This window comes from Peromyscus eremicus, chromosome 1, assembly GCF_949786415.1.
Source record: "Peromyscus eremicus chromosome 1, PerEre_H2_v1, whole genome shotgun sequence".
NCBI lineage: Eukaryota > Metazoa > Chordata > Mammalia > Rodentia > Cricetidae > Peromyscus > Peromyscus eremicus.
This window is the reverse complement of record NC_081416.1, coordinates 36593321-36612129: the sequence shown is the minus strand read 5'-3', so window position 1 is coordinate 36612129 and position 18809 is coordinate 36593321. Positions and strand designations below refer to the sequence as shown.

General features: G+C 47.4%; 1 protein-coding gene across 4 annotated transcripts in view; it reads left to right on the top strand.

The window, feature by feature from the left end:
• Positions 1 to 1865: 1865 nt before the first annotated feature.
• Positions 1866 to 18809, top strand: part of Dmrt1 (doublesex and mab-3 related transcription factor 1) — a 111972-nt gene continuing 95028 nt past the window's right edge. The window contains exons 1-2 of one of the 4 annotated variants that reach the window (XM_059259446.1): positions 1866 to 2442; positions 6630 to 6813. In XM_059259446.1, coding sequence (XP_059115429.1) covers positions 2092 to 2442; positions 6630 to 6813 — 535 coding nt within the window. In that variant the 5' untranslated portion in view covers positions 1866 to 2091. The remainder of the gene's footprint in view (positions 2443 to 6629; positions 6814 to 18809) is intronic. The other 3 variants (XM_059259454.1, XM_059259451.1, XM_059259461.1) reach the window with 3 other exon arrangements.

Below are 18809 nucleotides of genomic sequence, written 5' to 3'. Positions count from 1 at the left end.
GTAGGCTGGCTGTACTCCTTTGGGAAAACAGCCCTAACGTGGAAGGCAAGTGTTGACCCCGGTGAGATGCAAGAGGAGTGGAGGGATGTAATGATGGCTTTCTAACAGGACAAGCGCAGTCGCAAGCCTAAAAATGAGACACTGTACAGGGTCAGGGAGAGCTCCAAGCTGGAGGCTGTCAGAGGCTAAGAAACGCAAAGAAAACCAAGGTCTTCAACTTCTGTTTTTTTCACATAGAAAACAGTACCCAGGCACTGCAAGGCCCTGGGGCGGAACAGGGCACTGTAAGACTAAAGAAATAGCTCAGATGGAGGCTCCTGCAGAGACTCAGAGTTTTTTTGGGAGGTGGGGGAAGGGGGCTGTACTGGATTTCATTTTGCATGTAGCTCAGGCTGAACTGTAACTCACTTCTCCCATCTCAGCCCCTCCCCCTCCCCAGTTGCAGAGTTAACAGATATTAGCCATCATGCTAGGCTAGAGATTCAGATTTAACGTGATGTGCTGGCTTGGAGAGATACAGGGCTGTGGAGAACCGATGAGCACACCTCCAGGGCGGGTTTGCTGTGCGTTTGCAGACAGAAGACAGAAGGCCCTAGTGGAGAGCAGACAGGGGAACCTAGAAAAGCTCCAAAAACGATGGAGTTGGTGAGTTTCATTTGTTTTTTTGGGGCACATTTCCATACAATAAAATAGCAGATCTTAAGCAGGGAGGTGGTGGTGCATGCCTTTAATTGTTCAGCACTCAGGAGACAGAAGCAAGTGGATCTCTGAGGCCAGCTTGGTCTAAAGTACAAGTTCCAGGACAACCAGGACTACACAGAGAACCCTGTCTCGAAAAACCACACACACACACACAACAACAACAACAACAACAACCCCCAAAACTAGCAGATCTTAGCGTGGTATGAGTTTTGAGAATGTCTCCATTTGCACAATCCACTTCCCAGATTCAGGTTTTTTTTTTTTTTTTTTAAATTTTGGATGCAGGATCTCTTTACTTAGCCCAGGCTGATCTCAAACTTAGGGATCCTTTAGTTTCTGCCAGGGTGTGGGAATCACAAATTCAGGTCACTGTACTTGTGCCCCCCATTTATTTATCTATTTATTTATTTTAAGACAGGGTCTCTATAACTCTAAATGGCCAGGGACTCATTATATGGCCTAGACTGGCCTTGAGCTCATGGTGATTTTTCTGCTTCAGCCTTCCAGGTGCAAAGGTGACAGGCCTGAGCCACCTTGCCTGGCCAAATTCAGATTTTAAATGCCAGAGGTCCGTATGCCTGTGAAGTTCTAAATGAAGCTGCTTCAAAGGCAGAAGCTATCTACACCAGAAGCAATGAAGGCTAGAGCTAAAAGAGCTGGTGTGACATTTATCTGTCTGGAGCCAGGTAGTAGAAATCCTGCAAACAAATTAACAGGGGTGTAGGAGGAAGGTGGGAGGCAGAAAGCCCCAGCCTTTAACTTTTGAGGTGCTTGAGACCCATGCACTGAGGGTCTTTATTTGACATAAACATAGAACCGGCTTTTCTTAGACTTTCCAGGCTCGTGTCTCAATCTTACGGGAGGGTGGGAGTGGGGTGAGGGGAAGAAAACGGCTGCCAGCCCCTCTTAACCAATGGGCCTCCCTGGGGGCTAGCGGTGAGCCGAAGTCGACCACACAGGGTGGTCTGCACCTCCTCCCGGGAATGAGCGCCGCTCAGCTCCATTCCTGGGAGCAAGGAGCTCAGAGGGAGCTCGTGCTGGTGCTCTGACGCCTGTGATTTGTAGCAATTTTGCAGCATCGCTGTTGGGTGCAGCTGGTGCAAGTTTGCACACAGAAGGAGCGCAGTGGACGGAGTCGGGGGACAGTGGGCGTGGCTACGCCGAGCAGCGCCGTCTCCCGCCCACGCAATCCTCGGAGGGTTCTGAAAAGTATCCAAAAGTCCTGCGCGAAGCGCGCCAAAAGAAAAAAAAAAAGGTACAACCCCCCACCCACTTCTCGAGCTCTTCATTTGGACTGCACGTCCATCTGCGGTGCACCCGCCTCCTGGACTCCTTCTAGGGAGCTAAGCGGCCTTGTTGGGTGGATCCGCGAGCAGGAGACGCAGCTCGATGCCTAACGACGACTCATTCAGCAAGCCCTCTACACCGACGGCGGAGGTCCCGCACGCTCCGGGGGCCCCGCCGCAGGGCAAAGCCGGCGGCTACGGTAAAGCGGCCGGGGCGATGGCGGGAGCGGCCGGGGGCTCCGGCGCGGGGGGCAGCGGAGGCGCCTCGGGCTCCGGGCCGTCGGGCCTGGGCTCTGGAAGCAAGAAGTCCCCGAGGCTGCCCAAGTGCGCTCGCTGCAGGAACCACGGCTACGCGTCGCCGCTCAAGGGCCACAAGCGCTTCTGCATGTGGCGGGACTGCCAGTGCAAGAAGTGTAGCCTGATTGCCGAGCGACAACGCGTGATGGCGGCGCAGGTGAGTGCGGGCTCCCGGGGAACCCGAGGGGCGCAGCCGTCTGCGAGCGAAGTCGCGGGGGGGGGGGGGGGGGGCACCGACGGACGCGCGCTAGAGGCGGGCCGCGGCTTCCAGACGCCGCCGGGGGTGGGGGGCGGTGGAGAGTCGGGGACCCTACTGGCCCAGGAAAAAAGGGGCTTCTCTCTACTTGAACCCCGCGGATTCCCGGGGCTCCCGGCGGGGATGCCGGATTCGGGCCGCACACGTGCACTCTCGCCCTCGGGAGCCGAGTGGAACTCCGCTCGGCGTTCCCTCCCTCCTGACCCCGTCTTCCAGCTGAATTTCGGGGTTCGCCACGCACTTGGGCCCCGGGGTCTCTAAGGGCGCTCTGTGAGCAGAGTGGCGAGGTTCCCAGACTCATTAGACCAGGGATGTTGGGGCGTCCGTGCGGACTTCCCGAGATCCAGACGTTGCTTGCAAACTGGTGTGGTTTGCTCCACTGGGGAGGGCTGCCGGCTTTGAACTCCAGTTCCAAGCTGTATGTTGAGGGGTTCGCCCCTCTGGGGGGGACTCCCCATAGCCCCGAACCCCACGTTACACAGAGAGTAGCGGGATTCGCTCTCCAGGGCTCCCTGCCTTGGCATCCCGCTTAAGCGGCCCGGCAGGCGGAAGGGTGGCGCGGGAACCAGTTTTCACCCTGGTGGCGCGGGAATGTGCTGCTCCTCGGGCTTTCTGGAAAAGTCCTTGGGGGTGGGCGGGAGCGCAGCGTGTTCGCGCCGCGGTTGGCGCACTTTCCGGGTTCGCCCCGCGGACCCGGGCAAGCGCCTCAGCCATTTTGAGCGGTCTGAAAACGCGAGCATTTACAAACTTGTAGTCCCGACCCAAGTTATCCCAGTTCAGATTACTTTGAAAGTGTTTTAGTCATGCTTAAAAATTAAAGAAAAAAAAATTACAGGTGCAGCGGGAAGATGCCAGCTTGAAGCCCTGTAGACCATTCGTGTTTTGTTTTTTTTTTAATAGCTTGAACAGCAGGCTAGTAATTTAGCATCTTGACGGAAATAAATGTCGGTATCCTAAAGGATTTTTAGAAAGCAATAATATACATTCTTTCCCCCTAAATGTTGTTTCATCTTCAAGCAGGTTATTTAAAATGAAAAGATACCAAGGAAATGTTTGCTAAAGACGAACTACTTTTGGTTAAGAACATCTTTTGAAAGTGATGTGGATGAGAAAGTTGAACAGAGCTACACAAACCTTAAAGATTATACACCCCGATGGGCGTCATATTTTTAAAATGCCTTAAATTATATATACTTTGGCTTCACATATTGCGAAGTTAAAGAAAAAGGTTTTTTTTGTTTCTTAAAAGCCATTTTAGCTTAGTCTGTAATGAGTGAAAAGAATATGCTCCATATTACATTGAAAAGCATCACAATGAGATTATGAAACGTAAGAACTACTAAATTATACTTGTAGGTAAAAATGATGGTGTGTTTGGTGTGAAGACTATAGTTGGAAGGAGTTTCCTCAAAGGAATAAAATATTTATTCTAATGGAGATATTAATATTGAATCACCTTGATTAGGGGGCTAATTTTGAGGTCGTTAAAAGCCGAGTTAAAAACAAACAAACAAACAAAAGCAATTCAAAATTTCATACAGAATGGGGTATTAGGACTTTCTGCACCAGGAGTATGGTACTATGCAAGACAAATTCTTAAAAATCTAGATAACAGTTGGGTTTTGCTCACTTGTAAATAATTTGAAACAGATATTAAACGTAAGTTGAAAACAGTTGCATCTTTAATCAGTTGAATAAGCATTTCCTAACAGAGAAGGTATTATGGTTCATGGCATAGCTAAGCTGTGCATTTGGGGTATGCTAGGGCATCATGGGGTTTGTGTAGGAGTGTCTTGATACACTTCAGAGGTCTGCAGGGGCAGCAGTTTCTTGTCTAAGTTATTGCTGCTCTGTTTCTAAGCCTCTTGGTCAATGTAAAAAAACAAAACAACAAAACCTCACAACAAACCCCAAGACAAGCTATAAGTGCTTATTTAAGGTCTCACATTCAAAGTCAGAGCTTTCTGTGATTATGAGCAAAAACTTCCTACCTACATTGATCAGTTAAGTTTGGACAGTAGTTTTTAAAATATGTTTATTATAGTTGTGGATTGTAAAATTTGGGAGCACAGTGTACAGGTGTGGAGGGCAGAGGACAATTTTGTGAGGTTGCGTCCTTCTTCCCACTTCTAATGTGGGTTGTGGGATTGAACTTGGAACCACAGATTTACTGTAAGAGCATTTACCCACCTAGCCATATCTCTTCTGGCCCAGTTAGGGGTTTTGTTTTTTCTAAACTTCTGTCCACTGAGCCTGGGGCTTCACACCTGAAGTGAGTACCACTGAGCTGCATTCCCAGCCTGTGGAATCCTGCTTTTGAGTTACCATTTTGATTTCACCTTTGCTCTTGACTTTAGGCCTCTGGGGTATCGATACTTTACCTTCTCTTGTTATATCATCAATGGTCAGTTTCCAGAGAAAGTCTTTTGTTTTTGTTACATGTAGTAAACAAAACACTTGATTTTCTTTCAGCCTTTTTGCGATCCAAATTGTTATTTAAAAGACAAATTGAATAAGGACCACACAGGGTTTAGTAAAAGCCTGCAGGGTTGTGTCTCCAGTTCTAGCTCCCCTTCCTGCCTGAATCACCTCAGGCCTTTACCTACTCCAGGGACTTCAAGCTCCACATTCCAGCCCCCTTCTCTCTCTTTAGCTCCAGCCTGCCTTGGGAAACAGGGCTCTTCTGGGGTACCTGAGCAGTCCCTGGCTTTCCTGCCCACTCTTCTTCTTCCAGATTGTTCTGCCCTTCCCTTGGCATTTTCAAACCCTGCTCACCCCATTCCTCACAGCTCTGGTAGGATCCTCCTCCTCCTCCCCTTCCTCCTCCTTCCTTTTTTTGTTTTGTTTGGTTTGGTTTGGTTTGGTTTGGTTTTTCAGACAGGGTTTCTCTGTGTAGTTTTGGTGCCTGTCCTGGATCTCGCTCTGTAGACCAGGCTGGCCTCGAACTCACAAAGATCCGCCTGCCTCTGCCTCCCGTGTGCTGGGATTAAAGGTGTGTGCCCCCACAGTCCGGCTGCTAGGATTCTTCTTGTCCTATGCGGATGCTTACATTTTAAAGGTATTTTTCTTTTCAAGATAGGATCTTGCTGTGTAGCCTAGGCTTGCCTCAAACTCTTGATCCTCCTGCTTCAACCTTCTGAATGCTGGGATTCCTGGCATATGGCACAACACTTACCAACATTTTAAAGATATTTTGATGGGAATTCTTTTCCCGTAGGCTTGCTGTGTACGACGTCTCAGTACGTCTCATGGTGTCTAGCACATTTTGTCTTGATGTTGCCTGCTTGTGTGCGTCCCTCCATTTTCTCAGAGGTGGTGAGGAACTTGGGTCTAAGCAGAACTCACTGTCCGATTTTTCCCAGTACACTGGCCTTTTCCCTGTGTGTTAAATGAAGGAGTGAAAGGTTTCATTCTCCTTTCTAACCCATCAGAGGTTTTTTGGGGTGTTGAGTCCACTCTACGGTGTTCCCAGTTTGGCATACTTTAGTTACCTAGTGTCTTAGTTAGGGTTTCTGTTGCTGCAGTGAAACACTATAACCAAAAAGCAAGTTGGGGAGGAAAGGGTTTGTTTGGCTTACATTTTCACATTGTAGTTCACCATTGCAGGCAGCCAGGCCAAGAACTCAAGCAGGGCAGGAAGCTGGAAGCAGAAGCTGATTCAGAGGCCCTGGAGGGATTCTGTTTACTGGCTTGCTTTTCCCCTGGCTTGCTCAGCCTGCTTTCTTAAGAACCCAGGACCACCTGCCCAGGAGTGGCCCCATTCACAATGGACTGGGCCCTCCCACATCAATCACTAATTAAGGAAATACACCCCCCCCCCCCCCCCCCCCCCCCCCGCAGGCTTCCCTGTAGCCCAGCCTTACTGAGGCATTTTCTCAGTTGGGGCTCCCTCCTTTCCAGTGACTCTAGCTTGTGTCCAGTTGACGTAAAACTAGCCAGCACACCTAGGGAGTCAGGTGACTGGAGAAGGCGGAAATGAGAGCCGCTTAGACCTTCCTCACAGATGTGGCGAACCACAGTAGTTGAGCAGAACTTTGCAGCTGAGTGTATGCTCTGCTGGACGGTGACTGGCTGCCCTGTGCTTCCAGGTGGCCCTGAGAAGACAGCAGGCCCAGGAAGAGGAGCTGGGCATCAGCCACCCCATCCCGCTGCCCAGTGCAGCTGAGCTGCTGGTCAAGAGAGAGAATAACGCCAGCAACCCGTGCCTGATGGCTGAGTCCAGCAGCTCGGCCCAGCCTCCACCGGCCAGCACCCCCACCTCTGCTGCCTCAGGTAATCTGGGGGCTTGGGTTCCCATGGGACGCATATAAGGGAAGAAGGAGGGCGGTAGCCATGTAAACAGTCTCAGGACCCTCCTGAGCTCCACCTGACATTTCCTGCCCCCCCCCCTTTGCCTTTGGCTGCTTCCCAGGATGCCCATGGCTTCTAGAAGCAAAGTGTAAACAGCTTTGACTTGCTGTTTATCAGTGTCAAGAGTTGTAACTACAGAACACTGGGAAGAAATGAGGTTGTTCATGATCATCTCTGTCCGTTATGGGGTCCTCCTGGGTGGGAACTTGGGGTCCTTGTTTCCTGGGGCTGGACTTCTCCTCTAACAAGGGACTACCTCCCTTAGGGGAAAGGGTCTGAAAAGGCAAATTCTAGGTTTCACATTTGAATAATGAGAGGGAACATGGGAGGCATGTAGGTCGGCTTGTGTTCTCCCTGTGTGCTGAGTGCTTCCAGGGGCTGTGTGTATGCAAATCCGTCTCCCTGCCTTCCCAGAGTCACTTTGAGGTAGGGATAGTAATTCTTTGTAACATGCTTGACAGCTGAGGTAGGAGCGAATTGACTGCTAAATTGATTGAACTAGGAAGTCTAAGTCAGTCCCTGTGCCTTCAGAATCCAATGTTCTCCCTCAACCCCAAAGAACCAGGTAGGTGAGCACTCAGTGTCTACGGTGGAAGCCTCCAGCCATGTGTGCTTTAAGATTATTCTACTGATAGACAGTGAGAAAATTGGGTTTCTCCAATGCTCTGGCCACAGTTCAAGTTCTCAGTAGCCACATATGGCCTAGGACTACCACAACGAATAATGTGTTTCTGTCCTTCAAATAGTTGGTAGTGGGGTTTGAGAGTTAAGAGCACTTGCTGCTCTTCCAGAGGACTCAGGTTCAGTTCCCAGCCAGCTCACCCCTACCTGTAACTCCAGCTCCAGAAGATCCAATACCCCTTTCTGGTGTCCATGGCCCCTACGCATGTGGCATTTACACACACACACACACACACACACACACACACACTCACATAATAAATAGAAAACAAATCATAAAAAGTTGATGGTGTTGGTTTGGAACACAGGAGTACTTAAGAAACCTGCCAGTGTTCTTTTGAGTTCAGGACTTTTTGTCAATAAGAAGTGCTCCCATCTGTGGGGCATAGATTTCAAAACCCAGGTGAAGGCTTGAAGCTGAAGACAGTACTGAATCACCACACACACAGGCACATAGATACACACAGTATACACACATACATACAGACAAGGTACATAAGCACATACAAATACACATACAGACATATGCATACAAGCACATCTGTAGGCGCACATGTATAGACATACATACATATGCACATGCACACATATACAGACACAAATACATATACGTATAAACAAAAACACATACACACTCATATACCATACATACAAAAAGAGGCTCACACACCTATACACACATTCGTACACACATACAGATACACTATACATATACTATTCACACATTCAAACACACTGTTAGATACAGATACACCTGCACACATACAGACACATAAACACAATCACACAGGTACGCACATACACGCATTTACACACGCTCATACGGAAACACACAGGCACATACATATGCTCACACATAAACTCAGATTGTGTTTTCCTGTATCTACGTATTTGTGACAAAGTTTAGTTTGTAAATTAGGTATAGCAAGATATTAGTAGCAGCTAATAACTGGGGTGATTGTAACAACATATTTATAATAAAATCATTTAAAATTTAGGGTTTATTTATTTCTGCAACTTTCCATTTAATACTTCCGGATCATTCTTGATCTCAGGTAAGTGAAACCCCAGCCAAAGAAACTCTGGGTAAGGGGGAGCTACTACTTGTGCATAACTACAAGTCACGGCATATCTTGAGGGTCTGCTGCGTCTCCAGGAAACCCAACCTTGCACCGTGTGCCACCGTAATCAGGCTTTCATGAGTCACTGTTTGCTGGGCTTAACCATCGCGATAACATGACTCAGCCCCGTGCCGGTAGTTGCTCAGGTACTCTGGGCTTCTTCTTTTCCTCTCTCAAAAAATGAGAGGGTTCCTGGTATTGCGGGGGTGTCTTCCCATGAGCCCTGGCTATAAAGGATAAGGTAAGCATGCCTCCAGGAAGCAGGTATGTGTCTCTGTCACTGCAGATGGTTGAATTAACAAAGGAGAAGGTGGCCGGGCGGTGGTGGTGCACGCCTTTAATCCCAGCACCCGGGAGGCAGAGGCAGGTGGATCTTTGTGAGTTTGAGGCCAGCCTGGTCTACAGAGCGAGATCCAGGAAAAGGCGCAAAGCTACACAGAGAAACCCTGTCTCAAAAAACAAAACAAAACAAACAACAACAACAAAAAAAAAACAAAAACAAAGGAGAAGGTACCAATGCCCCGAATGTATGGTGATGGGAGTACATCCCTAGGAATAAAGGGCATGGGAGGTACAGTAATGCATTTATCCCCCAGCTACTGAGGCTACAGTTTAGGTTGTGTGCTGACTGGGAGCTGCAGGATGAGGCTCTGCTTCTCTTGAGAGTTGTGGGATCACTGCATGTCAGTAGCCTAGGAAAAGACAGTCTGACATCTGATTTCTATAGGAAGAGTACTGTTTTCTGACAGTTTTGGCACTGATACTTAAAAAATATATATCAGCTGGGTGGTGGCGGCACACGCCTTTAATCCCAGCACTTGGGAGGCAGAGCCAGGCGGATCTCTGTGAGTTCGAGGCCAGCCTGGTCTACAGAGTGAGATTGAGAATAGGTACCTAAACTACACAGAGAAACCCTGTCTCAAAAAACAAAAACAAACAAACAAAAAAAACCCAAACAAACAAAATACGGCACAAACCAAAACAGTTCTCTGTTTTTCGTTGGCTTTGATGCACACAGTACATACTTAGAATAGTGTCTGAACTTGACTCTTCATAGGACCAGAGAAGCTCTGGCAGGGTTTGTTCAAGTGGTGGTGGGAGTTACAGGAAGGAGCAGAAGAGGAGTCAGGGCCAAGGAGGACCCCAACCCGATTCCCGTTTTGTCTCAGGAGCTGACAAACCTCAGGGTCCTGTTGGCATCTTAGAGCATCAAGCAAAGGGAAGAGGAACGTTTGGGCCCGTGTGTGTTGTGCTCATTCACTGGGCACCAAGTGGGGGCCAGACGTGACCTGGAGGCTCACTTTGCCTTCCCAGGGAGGACAGTCTCCCCACCAGCCAGTTCAACTCCGCAGAGGGGAGCTTCAGTGGTCTCCTTCACAAAACTGCCTGAGACTTTTGCGTCGCAATTGATGACTCCTGGACCAAGTCAGGATACGAGTATCAGGGAGATGGAGATGGGAGCAGAATTCTTAAACTACTGCGTCAAGAGGGAGGAGAGAGAGTAAGCAGACAGACAGTCTCGAAGCTTTTAGGCAGCACGTGGAAAGCCAGCCTCTTAGGTAGCATACTACTAGCAAACACGTAGCTTATGTTGTAGAGATTCATTTGAAATGGCTTTTAGCTCAGGCAGGCAAGTGTTAGTTAGGTAGTGGTCTGGTGAGACAGCTTAACGGTTAAAACGGCTTGCCACGCGAGCCTGACCCGAGTCCCAGAACCCACAGTGGAAGGAGAGAATTGATTCTTTAATATTGTCCTCTGATTCCACACACGAGCTGTAGCATGCATGCACTTGCACTCAAACACACACACACACACACACACACACACACACACACACACACTGAAAAAAATGTCTTCAGGGAAAGATCATTGTTCTTTGAGTCCAGCCTGAAGTTCCCATGCATCATTCCAGTAAACTTGCTGCACGTAAAAGATTGACCCTTATTGTATACATGAGTATAATGCTTACACATAGCCTTTTTACTTACTACAGCTTGGAATTCTTCAAGACTTACTTTATTTTTAATTATGTATACGTATGTATACATACACATACTTATGTGTATATATATGAGTGTGTGTATATATATGTACACACATACACACACACATACACACACACACACACACACACACACACACACACACACACATATATATATATATATATATATATGGATGGGGGTGCATATGAGTGCAGAAACCCAAGGAGGCCAGAAGCATCTGACGCCGCGCCCCCCCCCCCCACTGGAGGTGGAGTCACAGGCAATTGTGAGCTTCCTGGTGTGGGAACTGAACTCTGGCTCTCCTTCTGCAAGAGCATAGGTGCTCTTAATCACTGAGCCATATTTCTAGCCCAGTTTGGAATTACTATTTTTTTAAGAAAATTTTTTATTCATTTTACATACCAACCACAGATCCCACTCTCATTCTCCCACCCCCACCCTCCCAGCTTTCCCTTCCCCAGATCCATCCCCCATCCCCTCTTCCAAAAGGGTAAGCCCTCCCATGGGGAGTCAGCAGAGCCTGGTACATTCAGTTGAGGCAGGGCCAAGCCCCTCCCCCTGCATCAAGGCTGTGTAAGGTGTCCCACCATAGGACCTGGGCTCCAAAAAAAACCAGCTCATGCACCAGGGATGGATCCTGGTCTCACTGCCAGGGGCCCCTCCAACAGACCACAGCTTGGAATTCTTAATGGATTAGTGTTTCGTTATACAGATATGGGAGGGCAGAGTTGGAAGTGATTTTAGTAACCAACACAGGTGGTAGGCATGGTACTGGCGCAGTAAAATCTGCCAGCCCGGCTCCCTGGGGGCCTGGAACTAAACTCTTGCGTCTGCATGGCCTCTCGCTTGGTGAAATGAAGTCGACTTTTTTTTTTTTTTGTCCTTGAATCTGTTATCTTCTTTTGGCTCCTTAAAATGCCAAATGTGAGTAAGAGAGCTGGAGAATTATTGTCGAGGCTATCAGCTGAGTTTTAAGGACACTTCAAAGGAACTGGTGTACCAGGCTGAGCTTCTCTGAGGAGCTGAGGCCTATACACAGGACAGGATGTACCTCAGGAGATGATCTCCGCAGTTAGTCAAGGACTGGCTAAGACTGGATGACCTGGCCCTCAAGGAATGGCTATAAGATTCTTGCTATTTCGGGTGGAGATTAGTGTAAAAATAGCCCTTTGAATAAATTCCCTGTTTGTTATTGGTTCTTATGCCAGCAAGTACACCACTGATTGGCAAACAGCTCTTTCCCCGGTTTTGATGCACCCAGGGAAAGAACATTTTGGTGGGGGGTGCTTTAAAGGACAGTGACTTAAAAATACTAATCTAGCATTTTCCCCCTATGATTTCATCTTTTGAATTTTAGTGTAAATTGAAATTTTTTCCTAAAAGTTTTCAGCCAGTGCTTCTTTTCCCTTTAACCTCCTGTGTCTGTGGACACTGTTTTACCCACAGCATTCCCTGAGCCCTGCACAGCTTTGCTCCTGTGTCTGTGGACACTGTTTTACCCACAGCATTCCCTGAGCCTTGCACAGCTCTGCTCCTGTGTCTGTGGACACTGTTTTACCCACGACATTCCCTGAACCCTGCACAGCTCTGCTCCCCCTGTGTCTGTGGACACTGTTTTACCCACGACATTCCCTGAACCCTGCACAGCTCTGCTCCCCCTGTGTCTGTGGACACTGTTTTACCCACGACATTCCCTGAACCCTGCACAGCTCTGCTCCTGTGTCTGTGGACACTGTTTTACCCACGACATTCCCTGAGCCCTGCACAGCTTGGCTCCTCCTGTGTCTGTGGACACTGTTTTACCCACAGCACTCCTGAGCCCTGCATAGCTCTGCTCCTGTGTCTGTGGACACTGTTTTACCCACGACATTCCCTGAGCCCTGCACAGCTCTGCTCCTGTGTCTGTGGACACTGTTTTACCCACGACATTCCCTGAGCCCTGCACAGCTCTGCTCCTGTGTCTGTGGACACTGTTTTACCCACGACATTCCCTGAGCCCTGCACAGCCCTGCTCCTGTGTCTGTGGACACTGTTTTACCCACAGCATTCCCTGAACCCTGCACAGCTCGGCTCCTCTCCTTTACTGCACAGCTGTCAGATGAAGGGCTGCATTGTAGAGCACTGGGTTCTGCATGCATGGCCTTTGTGAGGACCTGAATGTTATCTCTCCTGGGCTCTCCCTTCTGGAGCAGCCTGGACTTCCATCCACACACATACTCACCCTCCCCCAGATCAAGCTCCACCCTACTGTCTGGGGCTCTCTCAGGCAACTCCTGCTTGTGTGGAGCTCAGTGGCCTGGATTTACTCCCCTTTCCCAGTTGGGCCCCCTGGGCCTGTGTAGAAAGGACCCTTCTGCACTTCTCTTCAGCCACTGGCTTGGAGAGCGCACAGCAGACCTGAACCATAGCTGTGTGAATATGGAGTGACCAGTACACATTTTCCAGAAAGGGCTCGTGATTTAGCGAGTAAAGACAAGGGATTATTTACACTTTTTCTTTCTTTAGAAAAATAGACTTTTTCTTAAAGGGTAGTTTGATGTTTGCCCCAAGATGGAGAGGATGGCATAGAGATTTTCATATATCCTTTGGCCCTTCACAAACATAGGCTTCCCCATGATAGCTGAATCTCCTGTCGAAGTAGTGGCTTGTTAATGAACCTGTACCGTGACGTGACATCCCGATCACCCAGGATCCATGATACATGTTCAGATCCACTCATGGTGCCATACATCCTATGGATTTCAACAGATGTGTATCCATCATTACATTATTTTATACAATGTAGTTTTCATTGTTAACTTTACAGAAATTGAAAATAACATTTCAATTTTTTTATCTGCAGTTTTTCAACTTGGTAAGGAGGCAAGCATTTTATTCAGATGGCTGTAACAGCAACTCAAACAAACTGGATAGGGAGCTCATCTTTAAAGATTGGAGATTTGAATAAGATAGATGTTATACGGATGTAGGACCACTCTCAGTAGAAAATGGAATCAGAAACGATATTAAGTAGTTAAAAGCCTTCAAGAAAAAAAATCTCAAATTTTACTTTCAGAGTCAAAGAGGTTTCCAAATTTTCCGCCAAAACAAAGTTCATTAAATGGAAGCAATGATTGGGACGCTGAATTGAAAGAAAACACTAGATGGTGGTGTCCATCTCACGGTCCTGTAACCGTAAACAGGCTCAGTCGCTTTTGTTTAGGGCCAGTCTGCTTCCATGTCACATCTGACAACTGTATTGTGTCCAGGTCCCGCCAAGCCCTGGCAGTCTGACAGCCAACTTATAAAATAAACACACAGACGCTTATATTATTTAAACTGTTTGGCCTAGTGGCTCAGGTTTCTAGCTATCTAGTTCTTACATCTTAAATTAATCCATTTCTATAAATCTATACCTTGCCACATGGCTCGTGGTTTACCAGCATCTTCACATGCTGCTTGTCATGGTGGCTGGCAGTGTCTCCTTCCGCCTTCCTGTTTTCTCAATTCTCTTCTCTGTTAGTCCCGCCTATACTTCCTGCCTGGCTACTGGCCAATCAGTGTTTTATTTATTGACCAATCAGAGCAACACATTTGACATACAGACCATCCTACAGCAGTATTGCCTTCATGGGAATTCTCTGGGTAGTATTTTAGTACAGTTCTAACTATAACCTACAGAGATGGTAGCCTGTCACTCTGCCTTTAAAGTCATGAAACATGTAAATACAGAATTGAAGGTCACAAGTAAATTTTATGGCAATATATAAAACATATAAGAATTTTAGCTGGTTCATACCTGTCTGTGAAAAAAAAAAAAAGCCTATGGGCAAGGATTGCATCCACTCATTTTATGCTGCTATGCATGGTATGGTATCTGGCTTTATGGTCAATAGTCAGCAAACCTTTCTAGAATGAATCAGTAAGTGGTGTTAAGTTGTGTTTTAAAACACGAGTGACCATGGACTCACCTACAGACATCAGGGTAAAAACACTGACTTCCATTGTGTATTTTCCATAGAATTTAAAAATTTGTTAAATGGTTGACATTTTAGGGCTGGTGAGATACTTAGCAGGTAAAGGCACTTGCTGCCAAGCCTGATGATCAACCTTGGTCTCAACAAATCTCGCTCATACAAACCCTCCTCTTTCTTGCCAATTGGACTCCTGGAGCTCTAGGCAGTGGGACCAGGACCTGTCCTCAGTGCATGAGCTGGCTGTTAGGAACCTGGGGCTTATGCAGGGACACTTGGCTCAGCCTGGGAGGAGGGGACTAGACCTGCCTGGACTGAATCTACCAAGTTGAACTCAATCCCCAGGGGAGTCTTTGCCCTGGAGGAGATGGGAATGGGGGGTGGGCTGGGGGGAAGGTGGGGGGCTGGAGGGGGGGGGCGGGAGAGAACAAGGGAATTCATGGCTGATATGTAAAATTAAATTAAATTATAAAATAAAATTTAAAAAGAAAAGAAACTCTCTTCCCAGGTGATTCTAGGTTTTGTCAAGGTGACAGTTAAGCTAAATGTCACATCAGCTGGGCTATCTTTCTAGCTCCTCGAATTAATTTCTTAATAGATTAAGAAAAAAATCATGTGCTATATAATTCACTCATTTAAAGCATAAATTACGTATTTTAAATAAATTAACAGGGTGGTGAAATAATCAAACTGTCTAATTAGTGGGTGCTCCCCATCCATTCCCTACCCCAGTTTCTGGGTATCCACTAACTTACTTTTGTCTCCACAGATTGGCTTATTTTGGACATTTCATATATTGTCATGAAATAAGATGTGTGACTGTGTGTTTCTTTTCCCATACGTTTGCCCGTTACTTACAAGGCTTATCCATGTTGTAGCGTGGATCTATTCTTATTCCTTTAATTTCTATTTGATATCCCACTGTATGGGTTTTACCTACATTTTGTTTTTCTGTGTATCAGTTGATGGACATCTGTACTGCTTACACATTTTAGCACTTAAGAGCAGTGCTGCTATGAGTATTTGAGTGCACAGGTAGTAGTTGCTGAGTCTTAGGGTAACTCCATGCCTGACGTTTTGAAGACTTGCTAGGCTTTTCTGTAGAGATGCACTATAACGTTCCCACCAGCAGCGTATAAAGAATGCAAAGATTCACACTTCAGTCTTTAAAGAGATAAACTAGGTCTGGTGGCATAGGCCTACAGTTTTGAAGTTGTTTGGTAGAGTGAGGAGCTGGCGAGGGATGATGGTGAGGGAGTTCTAGGCCAGCGTTGGCAGTTTAGCAAGGTCCTGTTTTTAATTTTTTTTTTCCAAAAAGGGACTGAGGCTGTAGCTCAGTAGGGGAGCATTTACTTAACATGTGCATGTATAAGCCTTGTGTTGATTTCTAGTCCTATGACATAGTGACAATAATAATAATGATAATAATAATAATAAAAACAGATAAGGTGCCTTTCTCCTGGCAGGCATGGCAGGTGCTAAACCCAGCTTGTGTCTCTCTGAGGACCTGAGAGTTGGTGAAATGGACAGCTGTCCTTCATGTTATCTCTGGAAAAGGTTTGGTTACAGGGACCCGGAGTTTCCTGCCGGTGTTGGAGAGCTTTTTCTGGACGGTGGCAGTAGCTGTGCTCAGCTGGTGGAGTCTTACCGGTGTTGGACCAGGAAACCTGTGGAAGGCCAGAGACTACTTCCTCCTCTATCACCAGTTTCCCTCGCCTGTCTCAGTTGCCCTGGAGTCCTTGGACCACATATTCTGTTTATCACTAACTGAAGCCTCCAGCTCACCCTCTCAACTTCATGCTTCTCTTTAGGTCTTGTGAATGCCTTTTCGTTCTGCTTTTATTAACTAACTTTTATTTTATAACTTAAAGTCTCTTATCACAAACTACACTGCAATTTAAGCTGTGCTACTATAATTAATTTCGATTTTTGTGTGCGTATGTCCCATGTGTCACGGTGTGCATACCCTGGTGTGTGCCAGAGGACAACTTCGGGTGTTGGTGGGTACTTCCATCTTGTTTGAGGCGGGGCCTCTTGTTTGTCCCTGATTACGCCGGGCTAGCTGGCCCTGTGAGCTTCTGGGGACTCCACTGCCTTCCTCCCCTGTCATACTGTGGGAACACTGGGATTATACATGTTGCTGCTGTGCCCAGCTTTACGCGCCTTCTGGGGATCTGAACTCAGGTCTTCATACTTGTGTAACAAGTACTTTACCCACTGAGCCATCTCTCCAGTCCCTTATTAACTCTTTATTTGGCGTATTCAACTCTCACCACCATCCATCTCCAGGACTTCTCACACCAAAACTGTTCTCATTAGACAGTAGCCTTCTGCTCCTCCTGTTCGCTAACTTGACTGTGGGAAGCCTCGTGGACCAGCTCCCCTTCCTTCCCAGCATCACAGACTGAAATCACCTGTAAACTGTCCGTGTGTTAAGACACTCTGAATCCCTTCCAGCATCCATTTTCTTCCTTCTTGGTCCCCAGTTTCGCTGCCCTGCTGCTTTCTCTCTTTTTCCTGGGTATGTTCTGTTTATGTATTCCTATGGGGGAGCGGAGACCGGGGGATCTCTCAGAGAGCAGGTGTGTGCGCTGTGGGGGAAGGTGAACTCGGGCGGTGGTAAATGTCATACCTTGGTCAGATGACCGGGACTCAGCCTAGGCATGCAGGCAGCCACACACGAAGGAAGGGAAGTAGGTTTGGAGTCTGTGGCCCTCCGTGAGTCTAATTAGCTCTTCATTAGCCTGACAACCTTTTGTGGCCCTCACAGACTGATGCAAGGGTGTTGCTGCATTTCTGCCTCGGTCTGAGGTAGCTGCTCTTCACTTGACCCAAAAAAAAAAAAAAAAAAAAAAAAGAAATTCACAGGCTGTTTTTGACTCCCTCGTGAAAATTCACATTAATATCGATCGCTGTTGCTGAACAAATGACATTGCAAACCAAGTTTGCTCTAGTCTCTCAGGCCTGAGGACTGACTTCAGAATAGCCAGTCTGGTCTTAGTTTACAGGCACCGAACATGCTTTCCAGAACAAAACGGGTAAGTGACTTTTAGAGTAGACTGTAAATAGCTGGCTTGTTGTCAGAAGAACATATTGATTCAGTGTTATAGCAAGTTTTCTGGTGTGTATTGGCAGTAAGAATTCTTAGCTATTGCTTCATCCAGCCACATGTCAGGCCACTTCATTGTGTACTAACACATGGCTTTCAGTATTGATTTCCACATTTATTCCCTCTTTCTGTACTTTCCCTTAACTCTGAGCTCAAGGTGTGTGTGTGTGTGTGTGTGTGTGTGTGTGAGGAATGTCTGAAACACACAGGCTATGCATTAAATCAGTGGGGTGGACTGTATTCACGAAGCACCAATAAGTGTTTGCTAAAGTGAATTCTCACCTGCTGAGTCTGCCATCTGGGCAGATTTCTCCTCCTCTTCTCTACCTTCTTCAGGTTTCTCCATTTTACTTATTTAATGACTATTCATTGAGCAGGCTGTGTTCTAAGTGTGTGATATATAGCTTTGCAAGAAACATGGATCTCTCATTGATCTTATTTTTTCCAGGGGTGGAATATTCGGTAAATAAGTTACATCATTGAGATATTTTTAGGAAGGGGTGTTGTGAAGAGAAGGGTATGGGAGGGGTGGGGTGGATGGTCTCCTAGCCGTTCAGATAGTGTGGTCCAGGCAGAAATGCCTCTGAGAAAAATGAGTTGGAGCTAGTCCTCAGTGATAATGAGTTGTTCCAGCCAGGGTCTTTGGGGAAGCTCTTAAGATGGAGGAGAAAGCAAGGGGAAATTGCTTACAGCAGGCAGGCGGCCAGTGTCTGCAGGGCCTTGAACAGGGTGACATTAGTGGACCTGCATCACCCTGGGCTGTGTAGGCCAGCGGGGGTGGGAGGGTGGGATTTTATTAGACCGCCATGGGCAGTCACTGGAGTGTTGAAGCAGCGAGCGTGTGGCCTGATTTACTTTCATCTAAGATTTCTGCTGCTGAGTGTGCCTACAGGAGCCGAATGGGAGGGAGCACAGGTTTATGGGGAGGCTCAGTGGGAGCTGTGTGGACAGGTGGTGGCGGTAGAAGCAGGAAGCACGGGACTGGAGGTTGTTTGGGAGGTGAGGTTACTTGTCATTTGGGTGGCTGTGACGGGAGGGTGGCACTCCC